Source organism: Ochotona princeps, chromosome 21, assembly GCF_030435755.1.
Source record: "Ochotona princeps isolate mOchPri1 chromosome 21, mOchPri1.hap1, whole genome shotgun sequence".
Lineage (NCBI taxonomy): Eukaryota > Metazoa > Chordata > Mammalia > Lagomorpha > Ochotonidae > Ochotona > Ochotona princeps.
This window is the reverse complement of record NC_080852.1, coordinates 15,261,731-15,282,524: the sequence shown is the minus strand read 5'-3', so window position 1 is coordinate 15,282,524 and position 20,794 is coordinate 15,261,731. Positions and strand designations below refer to the sequence as shown.

General features: G+C 51.5%; 1 protein-coding gene and 1 long non-coding RNA gene across 2 annotated transcripts in view; both read right to left on the bottom strand.

Annotated features, from left to right (window-relative positions):
- PSMD6 (proteasome 26S subunit, non-ATPase 6) lies at positions 1 to 11,420 on the bottom strand. Its single transcript, XM_004581590.3, has 8 exons — positions 11,061 to 11,420; positions 10,214 to 10,419; positions 7,712 to 7,857; positions 7,309 to 7,528; positions 7,096 to 7,204; positions 2,005 to 2,173; positions 291 to 368; positions 1 to 171 (listed from the first exon to the last, which is right to left on the bottom strand). The coding sequence occupies exons 1-8, from the start codon at positions 11,203 to 11,205 to the stop codon at positions 75 to 77; spliced, it is 1,170 nt and encodes a 389-aa protein (XP_004581647.1). The 5' UTR covers positions 11,206 to 11,420; the 3' UTR covers positions 1 to 74.
- Positions 11,421 to 14,541: 3,121 nt separating this feature from the next.
- LOC131482902 (uncharacterized) overlaps positions 14,542 to 20,794 on the bottom strand; it is a 77,596-nt gene continuing 71,343 nt past the window's right edge. Inside the window, exon 3 of the long non-coding RNA XR_009247398.1 lies at positions 14,542 to 14,586. This is a non-coding gene — a long non-coding RNA (uncharacterized LOC131482902). The remainder of the gene's footprint in view (positions 14,587 to 20,794) is intronic.

The following is a 20,794-nucleotide window of genomic DNA, read 5'->3' as shown; positions in this document are numbered from 1 at the left end:
ATTTATTTTACACAGCTGAGCTGCGTACACAGTGAGGCTGTACAAATTCCAGAGCATCTTTACAGGTAACCTTGTCACATGTTGATGACTCTGGAAAGTTTCTGAACTCTGTTTAGTAGCAGATCTCCTTTCTTGATTGTTTCTTGGTATTGCCAGTTCTTGCTATCGGGTCTAGAAATAAAGGCAAGGAAAAAATAAGTTATTCACCAGGACATCAATGGATGACAAAAAAAGAGGCATTAAAAATGCTCTTCCTTGTAAGCAGCATAACCAATACTATACAGCAGTACCTGTTAGTTTCTACTATTTCATTCACTTTATCTATTTTGCAGTGTAGTCTCCCAGCAGCAATGAATCTGGAGAGTTCCCTGGTGCACAGGAAAGAACCGCATTAGCTTTATGGAGAGTACATTGAATGCATGTCATAGGAAACGCAGTGAGATCTCTTAAGATGTGTTATTTTTAGTTTTTCCCCAGTAAACTACTAAACTGTTCTCCGATAAAACATCTAAAAGCAGAACTTCTCACTCAACCTGTGTTCCTTTTCTCCAACAGGAAGTGGCATGGGGGAAGTGGACAACACTTTAATTCAGATCCTGTCTGAGCAGGATCCCAACCACGGGAGGCATCAGGAGTAGGTGGTGCAGAGCCAAGGGCTCAGGTGCAGGGTCAGTCTTACTTCTGCACTGCCTACTCCAGGCCATTCCCTTCCACCTGCACACGGGCAGCGCCCACCGTCCACTCTATCCGGATAGACCACCCGGTGCACAGTCGTTACCACACTTGCATTCCTCCTATGCCAGCTCGGAAATGGAACACAGCACAGGTTTGCTGAGGGCTACTGGGGGGCGCCCCCTCCAATGCCAACATCTCTTGTACCTGCATCTGGGAAAGCAGAAGAGGACGCAAGTGCTAGGGCTCCTGCGTTCATGTGACAGGACTAAATGTAACAAAGTATTAAAATTCACAATGATTCCTGAAGTTTTATTCATTTTCTTAATAAAGTACTGGAGAAAACAGTCACAAAAAGAGAATGGTCTTATTGAAAAACACCCATATGAGGTCACATACCAGCCGTTCACTCTAACATGTCTGGGAAAAGCAGCCCCAGCCACCTCATGGCCATCTGGGCAAGTAAAACATCTCTGTCTCTACCTGCAACTCAAAGCTAACGGGAAACACATACAAAAAGTATGCACGGGTTTAATATCTGTTTGCAGGACCCTTGGACAGCCCCTCTTTCCTTAAAACCAACATCACTCGAGACTTCCACCACAGCATTCCAGTTGTGGAACATTCCCAGTGGTCTCAAATACAGCATGAAACCATGTCACGCCATGCTTAACTTGCCACTGGCTACCCACAACACCTAGATTAAAACTCGACCCCAACACTATCCCACAAGGAAGCAGCTCCCTAACTAGGAGTCCACAACTCAGGTACGCCACAGTCCCACAGCCTTATTCATTGTCCCCTCCTCTCTCAACTCATGCAGAGCACACGTCACCTTCCTCCCGTCCTCCCACAAGCAAACATACCTTTCCACTGGAAATTACCTTTCTGTTCTGCCTGTCTGCCGTGTCTCCCCTTTGGCTGCAGGGGACAGCTCAGGAAGACAGGGAGCTAGCACAGTGCAGCACTGACTCCACAGTGTTAAGTCCCACATATAAGTACCAACTGGACCACAACTAAAGCAGCTACCTAGACTGGAAGGAACTGCCAGCAGAAACATGACCAACTATAAAATACTAGATTATGGCCCACAAACAAGTGGCACACTATTTCCAGTAACAACCCTCTCATGACCTTTAGCAAACCCCTTAACTTAGCAAATCACCACAGCTTGGTTTTCCAACTAGTAATGGAAGAGAAAAATAAAGGCAGAGACACAGGCCTGGTTTGGTAAAATTAGAAAGCAATTATTTTCTGTATTAAAATTACAGAGAGCAATGCAAATCAGGAGAACACATACTAAAAACTGAAGAAGATGTTACTTAAACTTACTGGTCAATGAATTCCACTCCAACACCGAAGGCTTCTGCCATGTAGCCAAGGGTTAATGACCTGTACGACTCTAGCAGTTGGCTGTACGCGTGGATTCTCATCTCTCTCACGTAGTATCGATAATGAGGAGCAAAAAGCCAGTCCTTTTTCATTTCCTGTTCTACAATGGCTGAAATGAATAAAATGACAAATTAGAAGGATTCCTCCTTGAAGAACAAGAGATTAAAAACCTAACAAGACCCAGTGTGGCAGCATAGTGGCTAAAGTCCTTGCCTTGCATGCACTGGGATCCCAGATGGGCACTAGTTTGTAGCCCCGCTGCTCCACTTCCCATCTAGCTGGGGCCTGGGAAAGCAGTAGAGGAAGGCCGAAAGCCTTGGGATCCTGCTGCACCCGTGTGGGACCCCTGGAGGAGGCTAAAGAAAGAACCTAATTACACATTAAACAACAAAAAACCTAACAGTTCTAAATTGAGCCGGATAACATTCAAAGACTTGCTCACCGCTCTGCCCTTCCTCCTCACATCCAGTGACAGAGCTATGTCAACATTACATAGCACTCAGCAAGACTTGCCTGGGAAGGAAGCTGTGATGACAAAGTTCACACACCAACATTTAACCTTGGAAAACCTCAGCTCTGAAGTGAATTAATATTCATTTTACTCTTAAGAAAAAATTCTAAGAGAAAAAGTAGGAATAGTGACATGGGAACGACTGGCCTGGACCAGGAAACAGACGTTCCCAAAGTGACAGCACTCAGAGGCAGTAAGGGGAAAGACCAGTGAATACCATTAAAAGAAAAATAAATGGGGTCCGGCCCGATGGCTCAACTGGCTAATCCTTCCCCTGCAAGTCCCAGGATCCTATACTGGTGCTGGTTTGTGGCCTGGGAAAGCAGTCGAGGATGGCCCATTGCCTGGGGAGCCTATACCTACATGGGAGATGCAGAAGAAACTCCTGGCTTCGGATCAGCTCAGATTTGGCCACTGCAGACATTTGGGGCAAGAACCTGTGCCTGGAAGATCTTTCTGTAAATCTGCCTTCCCAATAAAAATACACAAGTCTTCATATTCATAATTCATAGAAATTATATCTTCATTTATACATAAATAAAAATTTTTTATATTCCTATATATTTTGTGCATGTATTTTATAACTTGTGTATACATTTATAATATATATGTGCTATATATAGCTTCATCTATATATACTTCTCTATATATCAATAAATAGCTTAGCAAAATACCTTAAGGTTTAGATACACATCACAAACTAGCAAGACATAACCTGACAGGAGTTAACAGCCTTGACCTACAAAGAGGTTCTAAGTCAGAAACAAACAGTAAAATGCATATAAGCTATTCATGAGCAAGCAAGCAGCACTTATACAAAGTATCCAACAGAAGCACCGCTGCACACACTGCTCCAGTCAGTTGAATAAGGTAAGATAAACCAAGATAAGCTGTGTGCTGCCAGAGATGCTAGGTTGCCAAAGAGCCAGGCACAAGAATACAAATGATCTCGGAGAATGCCAAGTTCAATAACGAGTAAGCAGGGATGGAACAGAGTAAAAAAGCCTCTCCTAGGAGCCGGGGAGGGCAGAGGCAGAGAATAATGCTGATGAAATAAAAGGCCAGAGGCAGAGGGCTAAGCCAGGGGGCAGGCTCAGGGGCCAGGCTCAGGGGCCGGCCAGACCAGCCAGTAATGAGCGTCGGTGACATGCAGAGGATGGAAGCCCCTGATGAAGTGGATTGTGGCTGCCTGTTCCAGGGCTGGGGCAAGATGACACTGGAAGTATGTGAGCTGTGTTCCCACGCAGGCTGGCCCAGGAGACAACCCGATGAATAAAGGCATGGATGTGTGTTCAGTGCAAAGTGTGAGGCTAGACACAGCGATCCGGGAATCACCACTGTTCACAAAGATGACAAGGGCAACGACATGCTCTATGGTAGGGGGTTGTGGACCAATCCCTAAAGGGTGTTACTGTCGAACCAGAGAACACACATGGGAAGACCAGGCAGGAGTGGTCACCAGGAAAGCGGGCGAGTGAGGAACACCTGCTTCAACAAACACGGGCCGGCCAGCTGCTGCACGCGAGATGGCACTCGTGCTCAGCCGCCGCCGGAGCAGAGATGGCTCTGGTCCTTTGTCCGTGGGGACCAGCTCCGAGCTCAGGAGAGGGTCCACAGCAAGAAAAGCATACGTGCAAAGCATACGTGCTGCAGAAGGTGAACTGGTGTCACACCCGTGCAGCACAGCTGTTACCAGGCGCACACTGTTCACCTTTTAAATAAGGTGTAGCTGGAAGCTCCACTTACTCGGTTCCCCACTATATGCTCACTGTCGGGTACAAAGCAGCCACGGAAAAACATTTATTGGCTGAAGGACTATTTGCAAAGTGACAGGAAAAGCTTCTGTGCATTACACTGTGAAGAAAGTGATTTAGAAAGCACACATAAAAACACATGGAAAACACACACAGCCAGAAGCATTCCGCCTGTCTCAGAGACGGGAGAGCAGGGACCACAGGTTAGAGGAGGCCTCATGTGGGAGCAGCTGACAGCTCGCCGTGTGTGCATGTCATTAATTCTAAGTGCAGGTTTCACAAAATATGAAAATGTTGATCTCAATTCTGTATGAGCAAACGTGCTATGGATTGAGACTGGGATGGGATGAGCACATTTCTCTTTGTGCTACTGTTAACTTCTATCAAGCTGTGCCCAGAAAGGGTACTACTAACTTCTTTGGATAAAGTATCTTGAAGCTTAATAATCCACAAATATTTGCCGAAGACAAAACCCAAAAAGCAACACATGTCTCACTAAACAAGCATAGATAAACAGTGTCAACAATAAAGACTCAACTATCCTTGGAAATTTAGTACAGAGAAGCAGCTCCACCCAAAGCGCTGCACGTAGTGCCAGGCTGCCAGTGGGGATGGAGACAACCGATGGAGCTTTCCACCTTGGCCATGCAGCGTTTCCAAAGCCATCAGTCTCACTTCATCCAACATATACACTGCAGAAGGGACAGCATGGTTTTTCAAAAAGAAAAAAGGTAGAATGTCAGTTTCCAAAATGTTTACCCAGCAGAAGAGTCATAAAAAGGCTGACAGAACCACGGCTGTTTCGGCGCTGCGCACATGGCAAGGAGCAAGCACTGGCCAGTGGAGGCCTGTCAGCCACAGTGGGACCGGCTCGCTGGGACTGCGCAGCTCAGCAGTGACGGCAGCACGGCAGCAGGGCCCACGCTGCAGTCCTTTGGCATACAGCCTGGCAATTCCTCAAAGGGCACAAAATCCAGCAATTCCGTTCCTAGGCATTTGTACCCAAGAAAAATAAAAAAGGACACCTGCACAAAACCATGAGCATGGGTGCTCAGCAAGGCAGTTTTCACGGCAGCCAAAAAGAAACAGCTCCAAAGTTGTAACCTACTAAGTGGATAAAATGCGACTCACTTAGCCACAAGTACCGCAGCACACTCAGCACGATGAACTAGGAAAACATCACACTACTGAATGCCTGGCATTAAAGGTGGGCACCTGCTGTATGTGTGCAGTCCAGAAAACATCAACTCACCAACAGTGGCTCGGGGTTTGCCGGGAACTGCAGGAGGGGAAGAGTGGGAGTGACTGCTAACATGTACTCTTTATTATGAAGTGACACAACTCCACTAGAATGTGTGTACAGCTGCAAGACCTCAATCGTATCACTGAATCGCACACTTTTAAATGGCTGATTAGTGGCAGCAGGTGCTTCAGGAATGCAGACAGACTGGATGCCAGCACGTAGGGAAAGCTCCTATGTATGCTGTGTGGTTATGAACAAAGACACCCTCAAGCAACAGACAAGTGCAATTTCACGAAAGCAACATAGACACATGAGAGAACAAGTCACTGCTCCCACTGAGAACACAGTTCTGATGTCATGTCGTGGGGTGGGTGGACAACAGGCATCCCCCCAGCAGCCTCCACTGTATACAGAGCACAGAGCACTATGAGCACTGGGCCAGAACCCAGTGCAAATACAGATCATCGGGGAGTCCTCCCTTGCCATTCTGGCAAATGCCGCACTCTCTAAAATCCACAGAGGTGAGAATCCATCAACGCAAGGGTTGAAGGGAAGGGGTGGGTGCTGGCATAACTGTCAAGAATCTGCCATCCACAGCAGAAATGGAGACTGCCAGGCTCTGACGCTGGCCTGGCGCAGGCCCTAGGTTTTGTGGGCATTTGAGGAGTAAGGCAACAGATGTTTTTGCATTCCAAACAAAAATTTAAAAACACAAGTTTTAGGAACATAATTTGGTAAGGACTAATGGGCTACCTGGAAATACACTGTCAATGTATGCTATGTATGTTTACTCTAAATCCACAGTGCTCTAAACTCTAGATTGTGAGTACAGACCTTCACAACGCCTTAGCATCTGCAGTATTTCAGGCTGAGGTTGGCTAACTGGGAAGGCCTGTACATGTCTTACACACCTGCACGACAGCACACTCTGACACAATTCTGTTGGCAAGCAAGGCAGGTAGGGAGGGAACTATAGTGGAAACTCCAACAGCCAGGAGGGGTGGGAGGAGACACAAGTTCACGCGTGGAGGCAGGTCACCAGGAACAAGCCCTGCAGGAACCCCCGCAATCTCAACAGATTTTCCCAACCCGGAGCCTGAAAATGATTTGAAAGCCAACACCAAGATTTATCTACTGCAAAAATAACCTACAAGACTCGGAATCCTCTCCCTTCTTTATGAAACTCAACCCTGAGATCCATTTGCTCCTTTCTGCGTGTGGTCACATCCTCACCTAACTGCCAGAGGCAAGCAGTTTCCAGCTTTGTGAGTAACATGTCCATCACATACCTTTTTCCTTTCCGAACATCTGAAAATAATTATCACTCTCGCCTCCTAAGCCACACCAAGGCAGGGCCCACCACTGCCCCAGCTCTGCATGGGCCCTGGGGAGGCAGCCCACACTGACCAAGACACACCGCCACCTGCACACTCCACTTCAGACCTGTCACAAAGCATCCCAGCCGCCAGCAGCCAGGCTCAGGGCTAACATACACACCCTGAAAGGAACAGCTCCGTCCTTACCTAAAGATTGGAAGAAAACTGAGTAACGACATTCATAGAGCGAGAACAGGTACTGTCGCACTGCTGGAAGACTGTGCAACACTTCCAGGATCTCGGCGCCCTTGATGACCTAGGGGTCAAAGCACACACAGGGATTGCTCTCGGGGTGTTCATGCACCCATGTCACAGAAGCCCACGGCAGCGTCAGCCCGCGTTGCCGAGCGCCGTCCTTACCTTCTCCCGGAGATCGGGTCTTTCTAAAGCAATCATGCTGACGTAGACAGTGTAGGTCACAAACGTTTTATAATCCATGAGTTCATAAGATGTGAATGTTGACACAGTGTCGAGAAAGAGTTCAGCTGCCTGCTTAAAGTCACGAATGGCCACACAGTAAAGACCCTGGTACACTTTCAGGCGATTCCTCCTGTCCCAGTCTCCTCCTTCTTCAATTAAGCTATCCAATAAAAACAATCAAGTCAACATGGAAACAGACATTGTCGCTTTTCAGAGGAAGCCATCAAGCACATCAATTAGTTACCCAAACTTTCTAGCTGTAAACCAAACAGGTAACTTGCTTCTGGCAGTTTCCCATTCACAGCATAATTTAGAGGGAACAGACACCGTTCCTAACACGTACCTTTTGGCCTTCTCCGTGTTCCGTGTGATGAGATCATTGTCCATATAGAACAGGCCAATCCTAAGCAGGTAGAACACGATGTCCAGCCGGTGGCCCAGAGCCACGGTTTTGTCATACGTCTTCCGGAAGGCTGTCAGAGCTCCCTCCTGGCGAGCAAGGCCACAGGTGAGAAATGCTTGCAAGCTGCTCAAACCATGGGGAACACAGAACAAAGCCACACGCCCGTGACCTCTAACTGGTGAAGCTAGGACAGGCACCGGAGGCCTCATTGCACTTGTTAAAAAAAAACAAACCTAAAAATTACTTAGGCATTTTTCCCCAGCGCAGTAGCCTAGCGGCTAAAGTCCTCCCTCCTCTTGCACGCGCCGGGATCCCATATGGGTGCCAATTCATGTCCCAGCAGCTCCACTTCCCATCCAGCTCCTTGCTTGTGGCCTGAGAAAGCAGCTGAGGACAGCCCAAAGCCTTGGGACCCTGCACCCGCGTGGCAGACCCGGAAGAGGCTCCAGGCCCCTGGCTTCGGATCGACTCAGCAGCAGCCCGGCCTCTGTGGCCACTTGGGAAGTGAATCAGCAGACAGCAGATCTGTCTGTTTCTCCTTTCCTCTGTAAATCTAATTTTCCAATAAAAATAAATCAATAAATCTTAAAAAAAATGTATGAAGCATTCACAATTGTTATGCTGTCTATTCAGTGCTTTGCTCTCTCATGATTGCAGTATACTTCACGGTATGTTTACAGTAAACTTGACCTCCTGTCATTTAAAAGCTAGTGGAAACGTTACTATTAGAACACAACTGAATACACATTCAATTGTATGTCAAAGCATTCTGGAATGTTTCTATTGTTTCTATTGGTTTAACACAACACAGCACCATGCATATTAAGCCAGGCCTCCACCTGCAGTGCTGCCATCCCCTACAGGCCGAGTTCACCTCCAATCCAGGTATTATGTGTGGGAAAGCAGCGAAAGATGGGACTTGGCAGACACGGAAGAAGCTCCCGGCTTGGGACCAGCACAGCCCCCGGCTGTGGCGACCATTAGGGAGTGAATCAGCAGATGGAAGAGCTCTGCCTCATCTTAAAGAAAAAAAAATCTGCCTTTCAAATAAAATTAAAACAACAACATAAAATCATTTCCTGCAGTCTGTGGTAGTCGGGCCCTATCTGACGGGTTATGAAATTCTTGTGCTTCACACATGTATAAAGGAGACTGCCAGCAGAGCAGTGGAGCCAAGGGCACTTCCACCCAAGCTTTATCCAGCACTGCAGGAAGCTGAGCACTCAGCAGTCACTGACGCGGGGTACCTCATGTCAGTTTTATAAAAGGTATCCTTTTTAGAAGAATGCTACTTAGTAAACACAGCATAGCTACTTTCAGTGCTATAACGTTTTTAAACCCATGCCATTTGTTCCAAAATTCAGGAATTTTCTGACTCCCCCCACATCCCATGATCACCCCTCTAGCATGCCTCAGTGTTGACTCAAGCATGTCTTGGGAGAAACTCTCCAGCACCTCAACGAGCAGCTTGACATTTCTTTCACCACGGCAGGCTTACATGGCATCTTTAAACCCAAGCCAAACAGCACAACACCCCATCTTACAGTAAACACGGACTGCTGTTCGGGCCATGGCCAATAACCAAGGCCTGAATTAACAGATTGACAGGTGAGCAGGGAACAGTGGACTGACACACTACGTCACAGCTTTCCAGCACTGACTTCATGCTCCTGGCCCCCACTGTGATCCACAGCAGATCAGACGAGCAAGCAAGGTTCGCGAATACTCAACCGCACCCCCGCAAACAGACCCACACCACTTTTCAGGCCGGCAGCACATCCGGCATCTACATCGGAGGACGGTAGAAAGCCCATCCTCTTCATCACAAGCGCTGAAGTCAGCACACCTGCAGACCCAGGCCTGCCGCGCTGCCCTCAGGCCCAAGGAGGGCGCGTCTCAGGAGGCTGGCTGTGGGGCGGCCCACCCGGCCACCTGCACACCTAACAGGATACCAGTGCAGTGCTCCAGCCGCCCGTTCTCAGGCTACCCCAAGACCCGCCAGCATCTACTGAGGAAACACACTGCTGCAGGCACGCAGTGACCCCCCCATTCCTGAGTCTACAGGCGCTCCCACGGAAGGCCAGCTGTCGGACTACCAGGCGGACACGCAGGCACACAGCTGCCCGTGGACCAAGCCTCACCCCAGCAGGCACTGGAATGCTGCCGTTTCTTCAAAAGAAAAACCTTACTGGCCTTGTGTCCCAAGGGCCACTCCCACACAAGGTCCCCTGACAAGAGAGGGGAACCAGGGAGCGAACAAAAACGCTGCCCTGCACACCTGAGGCTTCCCCGGCACGGAGACATGCGCCAGGAGCCCCAGGCCGCTCTGGCTTCGCTCCAGGAACCAAGCCGCACCGACCTTGACCTTCGCGGTGCTGACCCCAGTGCTACTCCTCACAACCAGGCGTGGCCAATTGGGGAGACTCGCCGCGGCACACCCACCTTGTCCCCGATGCGGCACAGGTACTCGGCCTTGGCCATCATGGCGTCGCGGATCTCGCTCTCCCCCAGGTTCTTCTCGGCGTCCTCCAGCTCCTCGTCCAGCCGCTTCAGCTCGTCTTCGTTGGCCTTCTTCATCTTACTCAGCAGCTCGGCGTCCACCTGCCAGTCCAGCGACTTGCACAGGGCCTCGTAGTAGGGAGCCATGTCTGAGACGCAGGAGGAGGCCGTGAGCGCGGGGCCACGTCGGACACGCACCGAGCGCGCACTCAGCCCACAGAGGTCACCCACACACGTGCACCTGCCAGCCTTCCACCCTCCCGCGGGCCCCCTGCACACACAGGTCGTGCACCCGTGTACACACACACACGCACACAGAGCCCACCTCCAGCCTCCTGCACGCACACACACACACACACTCACACGGTCCACCTGCCAGCCACTCACATACCAGGGCGACCTGCACACACCGGTTGTACACCCGTGTACACACACACACACACACACACACACGTCGTCCCACCCACTCCAGGTGGTCCGGCTGCACTGGGTGGCCAGGCAGGCCTGGGGGCGCCATCCGCTCCGCCCCGGCCCCAGCGAGCCCGACCTCCCCCTTGCCCTCCCCAGGCGGCTGCGCCAGGCCGAGCCCTTCCCGTCGCCCGGACCCCGGCCTCCCCGAGCCCACCACCCGGCCCCGGCCTCCCCCGTCCCCTTCCCGGTGGCTGCCCCGGCCGAGCCCTGCCTGGCGCCCGGCCGCACAGGCCACGGTGGAGCCCATCCGGCCGCCCGGACCCCGGCCATGGCGGAGCCCACCCCGCCTCCCCGCCTAGGCCGCTGACTCGGCGCTCACTGTTGTCTCGCACGGCCGCCATCAGCTCCTCGCGCACGGCCGCATCCCGGCGGTGCTCGGGCAGGCTGAGCAGGAAGCGCAGCTGGGCGATGCGCAGGTCGGGGTTCTTGGGCAGGCCCTCCTCCTCCAGGTTCTCCAGCGGCATCGCGGCGGCGGCGCGGCCCGGGACGCAGGCTGCAAGTCGGTTCCGCGGCGGCGACGGAAGTGGGAGGAGTCGGCCAGGACGCCCGCGCACCTCCGGCCCGGCTTCCGGGCCCGCCGCCGCCTGCAGCGTCACCTGCTGGACCCCGCCGGGAACGCCTCACGCTCTCGGCCGGCACGCCGGCGCCCTCATGTGGCCGAAACTCGCAGTCCCGCCGAGCGAATGCCCCGTTTGTTCTTCGGAGAGGAAGGAGCCACCGACAATCTCTAGAAAACAGTGATGAGAACAAACCAGTAGGCCGCCTCCTCACCTCATGTCAGTCGCTGAGGCACAAGGAGTTAGCCAACACTGTCACTCAAGGCTCTAAAACCCACGATGGTTCCCCTACCTCAGGAGAACACGGCCCTGGGAACCACAAAGCTCAAACACAGCACAATCGGTCCGCTTCTAAATAAATCATCACATCCAGGGACTTTTAACCTCTTTCTCTTTCCATTTCAATCTTCAGCATTCATCAAGGGCTACTTAAAACTCTGTGTCACGGATTTACTGCAATTTATTCTACCCTCTATGGCAAGTGACAATGTGTTGGTCACGGTCGTTATTTTCTAAAAAAAAAAAACTGCAAAGAAAAACTTGGGGTGTATAGAATAGTTCACATTTGTGAGTGTGTTTTTCCTTAGCATGGACTGCCATGCAGGAGTCACAGACACCATCAGGCAGTTTTCCAAAAACGCGGTTCTCACCGCCGCCACACCGGGTTTGCCACAGTCCCCAGCACACTTTCCACACTGTCTCAGCAAGCATGCAGACAGCATTTGGAGGCAGCACAAATGAACACGTTACTAGCACTTCCAGTGCTGGACTCTTCATGAAGCATGTTCTCCATGCCTCCATGTATTCATTCAACAAAGTTCCAGGCTCCTGTTCTTTGGACTTGGATTTTGCAGAGACGCACCCTCCTGGGAACTCGCCTGGTCAGATGCACCAGCTCGGTTCTCACTACTTCTTGTTAAGTCATCTTTTGTCCACTCTGTTGTTTGTTCATGCATGGAATGTCACACCACTGAACACAGACCGACCACACAGGGTTTCATACTATACATCAACCTTTCCCCAATCACTAAGCCTTACAAATATCTATTTGAGTCATCTTTTCTTTTTTTTTCTCTTATAAACATTATGGTTCTGGTTACCTATAGTAAATGCATTGCATATTTTCACACCTGTGTATTTCTTAATCTAATTTCTTAACAATTATTTAGTTCATTCAAAAGACAGAGAAGTAGACCAGGGAGAATTACCTTGTTAGTTCAGTCCCCAAATGCCTGTGACAGCCAGGACTGGCTCAGGCCAAAGCGAGGAACCATAGTCAAGCCGGGTCTGTTCTGGGGTGCCACAGGCCCAAGTAGTGGGCTATCATCCATTGGGTCTCCCAGGATGCACTTGGGAACAGAGAGCAGCCAGGAGCCTCTGCACTGTAACATGGGCTGTGAGCGCCCCCCGGGGTAACTTCACTGCTACACCACTCACTCAGCCCTGTCTTCATCAAAATCCACACCGTACATTTGCGCAATGACATGGTAAGCACATAGGACATTTTCATATATTTTGGGAGAGATGATTTTTCTGTTTCCTACAAACATAGAACACAGCGCCTCTAACAGACAAGTAAGCGACTTGCCTTACCTATTTGCAAGGCTCGTGGCTGATAAAAGATGGGCTAGCAGGACATTGATTTAACCCGAGTCATCGCGCCCCGAAAGCCTTCAGAAACAAAGACCCAGAGAAACCAGGCAGGCTCTGTCTTTGCCTGCTGAAGAGTAGAGAACCATGGAGTGCGAGCCCGTTCCCACCAAAGAGGCTGACGGAGTGCTACGAAGCAGGGGGTGGGGAGCACACTGAAGAGCCCCCTCCTCCTCTGCGTGGCAACCTGGTGGGCACTCAGGCATAAGGGCAGCTTTCTGAAAGGCCACGGGGTCACGTGCCGTGCAGCTGCCGGGTCCATCTCCCTCCCTCTTAGCCAGCGTGTTCCATCACTGTTTGAAATCCCATTAGCACCTGGCATTCCTCCTGGGCCTCTTACATATTATTTCTGAAGCTTAACTTTTCTTTGCTTCCTCCACATTTGTACCTACTAAATCCACTTGTCTTAGATGGGACTCCCAATTCTCTATGGAGTCCTTCCTACATGACAGGAAGCACTCCCATTTTAAGGATACAATTTTGTCAAATGCTGTAGTTTTCCCCTTCTATTTTTTTTTTGAAGCTTTTTATTTTAAGGTCAGATTTACAGAGAGGGAGATCCCACATTTGCTAGTTCACTTAACCGATAGTCACAATGGCCAGAGCTGAGCTGAGCTGAAGCTTGGAGCCAGATATCTCCTCTGGGTCAGCCAGGTGGCCACGGGGTCTCAAGGACTCAGACCATCCCCGACTGTCCTTGCAGGCCATAAGTAGACAGCTGGATCAGAAGTGGACCAGCTGGGACATGAACCGGTGCCCACAGGGGATGCTGGCACTTGCGGATGCAAGCCAAGGAAGGAAGGCTGCAATTGTTAAGGAGTCATGACTTGCTGGACACTCACACAGTCCCCTCAGGTGGTCAGCCCACACACGCGGCACGCAGGGGACTGATTCCCCCACAGGTCTCTCTGTCTTTCCTTGCCATCCCCTGTGAGGAAATCAATGGAACCTTGAACTGTTACTGAGATTGGATCGCCTGGTGGCTGCACGCCCCCTAGTGGCAACTCATGATGCACATGCTGTCCACTCCTCACAACCACTGACTCAATGGGACTGTGTCACTGGCTCCATGCAGACCTTGCCTGCCGACTTGAAGGCTGGGTCTCTCCCATCCTACAGTACAGACACACATCTGTAGCTTCTCCATAGATTTGTGCCCCTTGGAGGCTGAAACCCTGGATGGCGACAGGTTCTGATGAAGCCAACCACCACCTCCCCCAACTCCAAACTCCCCACCCCACCTCTATCTGCCTCTTATCTGTTCTGATGGCAGAGGTTGTTTCCAAGCCACACGTTTCCGCCTTTGCCAGAGCATCTGGCAGCACGAACAGGGATGTGTCCTAGGCGCTGTGCCCGCCCAGTCCCCTGGCCTGGCCCCACGGGCGGCAGGTGCCTACCTGCGCTGGTCCCTACAGCCTCCTGTGGAAGGGCGCGGTCCTGAGTGTAGGATCCACCCAATCCGCTCACTGTGGCTATGTTCAGTTGCAACGCTGTATACTCTCAGCTTCCTCTTCCAGTTCCCAAGACTTCCTGTGATGGTCCCGGAGTCAGCTCCTGCCAGCCGGTGGCCTGTCAGGCAGCCGTGGGGTGCACCACAGACAGTGGCACCTGCTGGAATTGCACAGAAGTCCCAGGTTCCTGTAACATAGAGATCAGGGGCTGCAGCAGGCTCCCCCCATCTCATCCCTGGGTAAGTGGGGGTTCTGGGGACAGAAGAGGGCTTCCCAAAGGCTTTTGTTCCTGGAACAGGCTCTCTAGGTCATATCAATGATACCAGCAATACTCATTTTCTTCTGCGTACAATTGATTTAGTTACACATTAGACAGAGTCACAGTTCAAGCCAGAGAGAAGGCTCTTCCATCCACTGAGCCATTGCACAAGATGACTACAACAGTCGGGGCTGGGTGAGGCTGAAGCCAGGAGCCTGGAACTCCTTTTGAGTCTCTCATGTGGGTAACACGGGGCCATCTTCTGCTGCCTTCCCAGGCACATTAGCAGGGCGCTGGGTTGGCAGTAGAGCAGCCAGAGCTTGACCTGGTACTTCCATACAAGACGCTGGCCTTGAAACTGGAAGCTTAACTCAGTGCCTCTCTAGGAGGCACTGTTTTCTTTCTTGCTCAGTAGCAGCCACCTGCCCACAGCCAGCAAGACACGTTTCATGCAACCCCACTGTCGGGAGAAAGCTCCTACTGTGTGCCGGGGTTCCGGCTGGAGGAGTGATCGCTAAACCCATGACAATTACATTCCGGTCGGGAACGCTGTGGTCCCAGGCAAGCAAACAACACACAGCTCACTGCATTGTTCGGTGGCGGGGTGAGAGGCACGGCAGTGGGCCGCCGCGAGCAGGGGAGGGGATCTGAGGTGAGCTGCAAATGGTGGGCTGGCATTTGGGTCATCCTTCAGGGAAGCTTCCTGGTGCCAGCTGTCTCAGTTGCATCAGAAATGTTCTCTCTTCACAGATGTCACACGTGGTGACAGGGAGGTGTTGTAGCTTGTTTTGCTCTTGATGGTCCAAAAACCAGCACCCACGTTTGGGGAGGGAGCCGGCAGATGGGTGCGCTCTTGCAGGCTGCGTGGGTGGGGTGTCTGTCACTCTGCTGTTTCAATACGTGCAATGGGGAACTTTGTGGAAAGCCCACAGTCATCTACATGGGCATAAGGTTATCCATTCTGAGAACGTGACGGGAAAAAATTCGGCAAGTGATCAGTGAAGCAGGGAGGGGACCCATCCACCCATTTCCGGTACATTGCCTTGCTCTAGGTACCCCAATCCCATCACCCGTCATGGCTCCAGAGGTCGCCTGAGGTAGGCACAGGCCAGCCAGGGAAGCAGGGACAGCTGCAAGTGAGCAGAGGCCAATAGGGACGGTGGCACAAAAAATCCACCTGCCAATGGAAACTTCAGGCCACTGGGTCTCTGACAGCTTAGAACTTAAATTGGCCTGAGCCGTGGGCATAGATAACACAGGGTCAGAAAGGATGGGGGCAGGTCAGGAAGCAGGCGCCAAGGGCAACCTTGGCAAGCAGGTGCAGAAGGAAGGGGGTCACCTTGTCCTGGCAGAGGAGATGGTGGTACTGCAGGGCAGCGGCAGACAGAGCTATCATGTCACGCCGGGTGACTGCACTCGGGAGCGACCAACAGCCAGGAGGCAAGGCAACCCGGGGCAGCGCTGGACACAGAACCAGCAGGAAATCCGTTTCTACAAAGCCCATTAGTGCTACTATTTCTGTTCTTCCCTGATGTTCTCGTTCAGGTGTTCTTCCTTTCCAACCACACGACTTCCTAGGGCACTGCTGAGCCCTGCCCGCGTGCCTAACCTTCATCCTCTCCTCCTCCTCCTCCGGCTGCTGTTCTTATCCTCACCAGAAATGCCAGCTGCTCACAGCTGGAGAGTGAACATGTGCCCGAGGGAGAACAGCTGGATGACCTTGCACACGAACACCCATGCGTTCACCTGTGACCCAGGAACTCCATGATGCCCCCTCCAATAATACACAAAGACACACGCGTGATGAGATGCGGGGTAGCATTCTTTGACACGAAACTATCAGAAACTACCTAAATATACAAAGCCAGGATGACGCCTGCAGCAAATGCCTGACATACAAAGGCGGCAGTGTCGGGCAGCTACAGAAATGGATAAATGGAAAATGTGTGTGAGCTCCTATGGAGTGACGCCCACTATGCCGCAGGAGCTCGTGTGATACCTAAAATGGTAAAGGCGGATGGGGCAGGCATCGCAGTGCAGCGGGCTAAACCACTGCCTGGATACCCACACCCCATCTTAGAGGGCCAGGTTCAAGTCCTGGAGACTCCACTTCTGGTCCAGTGTACCGCTAGTGCGGCATGGTAGCAGCAGGTGACAGCCCAAGCCCTTGGGTCCCTGCTGCCAACAAGGGAGGCAAGACTGGACTGCCTGGCTCCTGGCTCCAGCCAGACCTAAGGCCTGGCTGTTGTAAGCTTTGTGTAGTGAACCAGTGGACAGATCTCTTTCTCTCTCTTCCCCGCCTTTCTCATCCTCTCGTATTTATTTATATTGGAAAAGCAGATTTACAAAGAGAAGGAGAGATGGAGAAAAAGATCTTCCATCTACTGGTTCACTCCCCAAATGGCTGCATCAGCCAGAGCTGAGCCGATCCATCGAGCCCGGAGCCGCCTCTGGGTCTCTCATGTGCATACAGGGTCCCTAGGCCTGGGGTCGTCCTCTGTTGCTTTCCCGGGCCACAAGGAGGGAGCTGGATGGGAAATGGAACAGCTGGGATATGAACTCGTGCCCATCTGGGATTCTGGTGCTTGCAGGCAGCCAGAGGATGAGTCATTTGAGACATCGTGCCAGCCCTCCACCTCTCTCTCTCTTTCTCCTTCTACCTGTCCTACCTGTTACTACGCCCTTCAAGTAAGTACACACATAAATGAAGCTTTAAACAAATAAGCTGGTAAAGAGGATTTAAAGCAAACACACTGAAATGGTACAAACGTGAACACTGACTGCGTCATGCTGCCAGCTACAACACTGGGATTATAAAATGCAATTTCTTCCAAAACTTGAATAAAGGGACAGTGGCACTGTATTAGCCACCAGAAGATTCAGCAGAGGCAGCAAGGGTGAACTTTGGGGAAGAATCACACGGCAGACACATCCCAAGAGATGTAATCATGGGACAGTACAAAACTGTATAGGTACTTATCATGTGCACACATATGCTGGTTTTACTTGGAGCTTCTGCCCTGGCAGGGAGCAGGCTTTAGGGTTACAGAGGTCTCTGATGCTCCCGGTTGGAAAAGCCTATCTTATCTCGCTGTGATTTGGGGGGCGGGTGTGAGGGGCGGGGAGTACATCCAGTCCCCAGCCTTGGATAAACTTAAGGGGAACGTGGTGCGGTTTCCCGTGGTGACCAGCAGAGGGCAGCAGCGCTCCAGAGTCCCGCACAGCCGGGGGCGGGGGACAGAGGGGAGGCAGGAAAGCTGCTTGGGTCATGGGGAAGGCTGGGCTGACAGCGCATGGGGACACCTCCCTCCCCGACCCCAACCCCAGCCCTGGGCAGGGGTGCGTGTCGCCACCGGGGAACCTGATAGGAAGCACAGCGTATCTGGGCACTTTTTGAATTTCACAGAGGGAAAAATCACAGGAAAAAGAAGCCACTCCCCTAAGAGCAGGGCCTGTCCTTGAAGTCCTGACCCTGGTTTTAGTTACAGCAGAGGCCAGGATCTGTGAGGACCCGCCTGCCTGACATGGCACCCTGAAGCCCACCATCACCTCACAAAACAACCCTGTCCTTGCTGCCTTCCCTCGAGGCATCACCACCTGCTACTCTCCCTAGGCCAAGGGCAAAACAGGGCACTTGGTCAGCAAGACAAAAACTTCTCCAAGTATGCTAGAACAATCCCAAGTCAGACCAGGCTGCCCCCCAGGACCCCAGCATCTCCTGTGAGTACCCACGATGACCCGGATGGTGTTCCAGGTTCCTGACTTCCGACTGGCCTTGGCCTAGCCCTAGCTCGTGGGATTGTTAGAAAAGTGAACTTTTTTGGGCCCAGCGTGCTAGCCTAGCAGCTAAAGTCCTCACCTTGCATGCACCTGGATCCCATGCTGGCACCAGTTCTAATCCCGACAGCCCTGTTTCCCATCCAGCTCCCTGCTTGTGGCCTGGGAAAGCAGTCGAGGACGGCCCAAAGCCCTGGGACTCTGCACCCATGTGGGAGACCCAGAAGAGGCTCCAGGGCTCCTGGCCCGTTGCGGCCGCTTGGGGAGTGAATCATCGGACAGAAGATCTTCCTCTCTGTCTCTCCTCCTCTCTGTATATCTGACTTTGCAATAAAAATAAATCTTTAAGAAAAAGAAAAGTGAATTTTTTCATGGTTTCTCCTACTTTCAAATCAACAAATGAAAAAAGGAAGGAAGGAGAGGAGGGGAAGGGAGGGGAGGGGAAATTCCCAGTTAGTAATTTTTGGCGTGAGTTAAGATGACCCCAGCGAAAGCAACATTTCACAGGAGTGTTCCTGACGGATCACACTGAGTGACGGCTGCAGTTCACACTAGGGTGGCCCCAGCTCTGTTTTCCTTGCTAAACTGGGTTCATTGGGTAAGAATGTTTACTTGGCTATTTTGTCGTCAAACTTTTAGCACTTCCTGGGGGTCAGGTACTTGTTCAAGATCCCCCCATACACCTTAAGCCATCTTAGACAACAAACCTTTTATGGATTTATTTACATTTTACATGACGCTGACTTAAGATTTATTTTCCTCTTACTTGATGTACCTGCTGGTTCGCATCCCAAGTGCCCACTATAGCCAGGGCTGGGCCAGGAAGAGGCCAGCTCACAACCCTGTGCCAGGGACCCATGGACTTATGCCATCATCCGCTGCCCCCCAGGCCGTGCAGAAAGAGAGAGCTGAATTAGACAGGATGACCTGGGGACGTCACTACAGCGCCACATGCCCGTCCTGTAGGAATCTTATAGTCAGAAAACTCTGTGAGGGAGTACTAGTATTGCTTCATATTGCAGAATTTCAGAGATTAAATGACCAGAAAAGGCCACACAGCTCACATACTGCTGAGTGGGATTTGAACTCACAAAGTCTGGACCCAGCCCTGCTTCCAGCTGCTATATTACACTTCCTGTGATCAAACAGGAACCCTAGCACATCCCTCCACCAACCGTCAATGTCCATGCAGAATCAAAGTGCTCACCCTCCCTGGGCGTGATCCAGCTTCCGGTCACTCCAGATTGGCTGGCCAAGGCCCAGCTCTCCTTCTGCCCGCCCCACCATGCACCACGCACTCACGGCTGGCCTGTGATGCCCGCACACAACCTCGAGACCTGTGCTGCGTAAGCTGGGGTTTTCCCTAAAGGAACACCACACCCAGTTCTGACCATGTTTGTTCTCTTCTTCCAACTCTTTGATGGTAACTTCAATGACTGTTTCTGTGACTTTTTATGGAAACTTAATTTTCAATGTGCAGTTTAACATTAATCACCAGGTTGCTCAGGCTCTGCCTGTCCACCCTCCTCTCCTGTTGGCCCCAAGGCAATTTGGTGCTTCCCCAGAATTGTCATAAAACCTCTCTCCTAACTCTGGGTTTCTATTTCAGTAGCTGCTTCCTGAGTGTCTTTCTCCAAGCCCCGGCTTTCCTAACAGCCTCTCCACTCATCTCCAGCAGCCCCTACTCCCAGCTGTGGGTCCCACAGGCCACAGCCAGCTGCAGCGCCCCAAAGCAGGACTCGGGCCAGCTCACATTTCTGGCTCTGAAACCCTGCAAAGCTTTGCTTCTCGGTAGAATCCAGTCCTGAATTAATGGAAGATCTTGTCAACCATTCATTTTTATGACTCCCTGGTCCACAAAAATCCTTCAGTTTGTCGGCCATTTCATAGAGATGGAAAACAGAATGCCGGGGGAGCCTGGACTGGGGGCGGGAGGACGCAGTGTTAGTGACCGGCAGAGATGGTACTTAGAAACGGACTGCAGTGACGGGGGAACACCATAGCACAGCTGATGCCACCGAACTGTACACTTCAAAACAGTGAAAACACCAAATTCAGTTTTGTGTACTTTATCAAAATGGCACAATGTCAAAAGAAGTACACCACATTCTAGCCCAACTACATTAGCTACTTTGGCTCCAAGCCCTGTTTCTTCATATTTGTTTATACATTAGAAAGAATGATGGTAGGAGGAGATGGGGCGGGGGAGGGGTGGGAGTAGCGGGGAGGGGAAGGGGAAGGGCTGGGGGGAGAGAGAGATCCTGTGTCTGCTGATTCACTCTCCAAATGCCCAGAGCTAGCAAGCTAGACTAGGCTGAGACCAGGGGCTAGGCTCTCCACCCAGGCCTCCCACATGGGT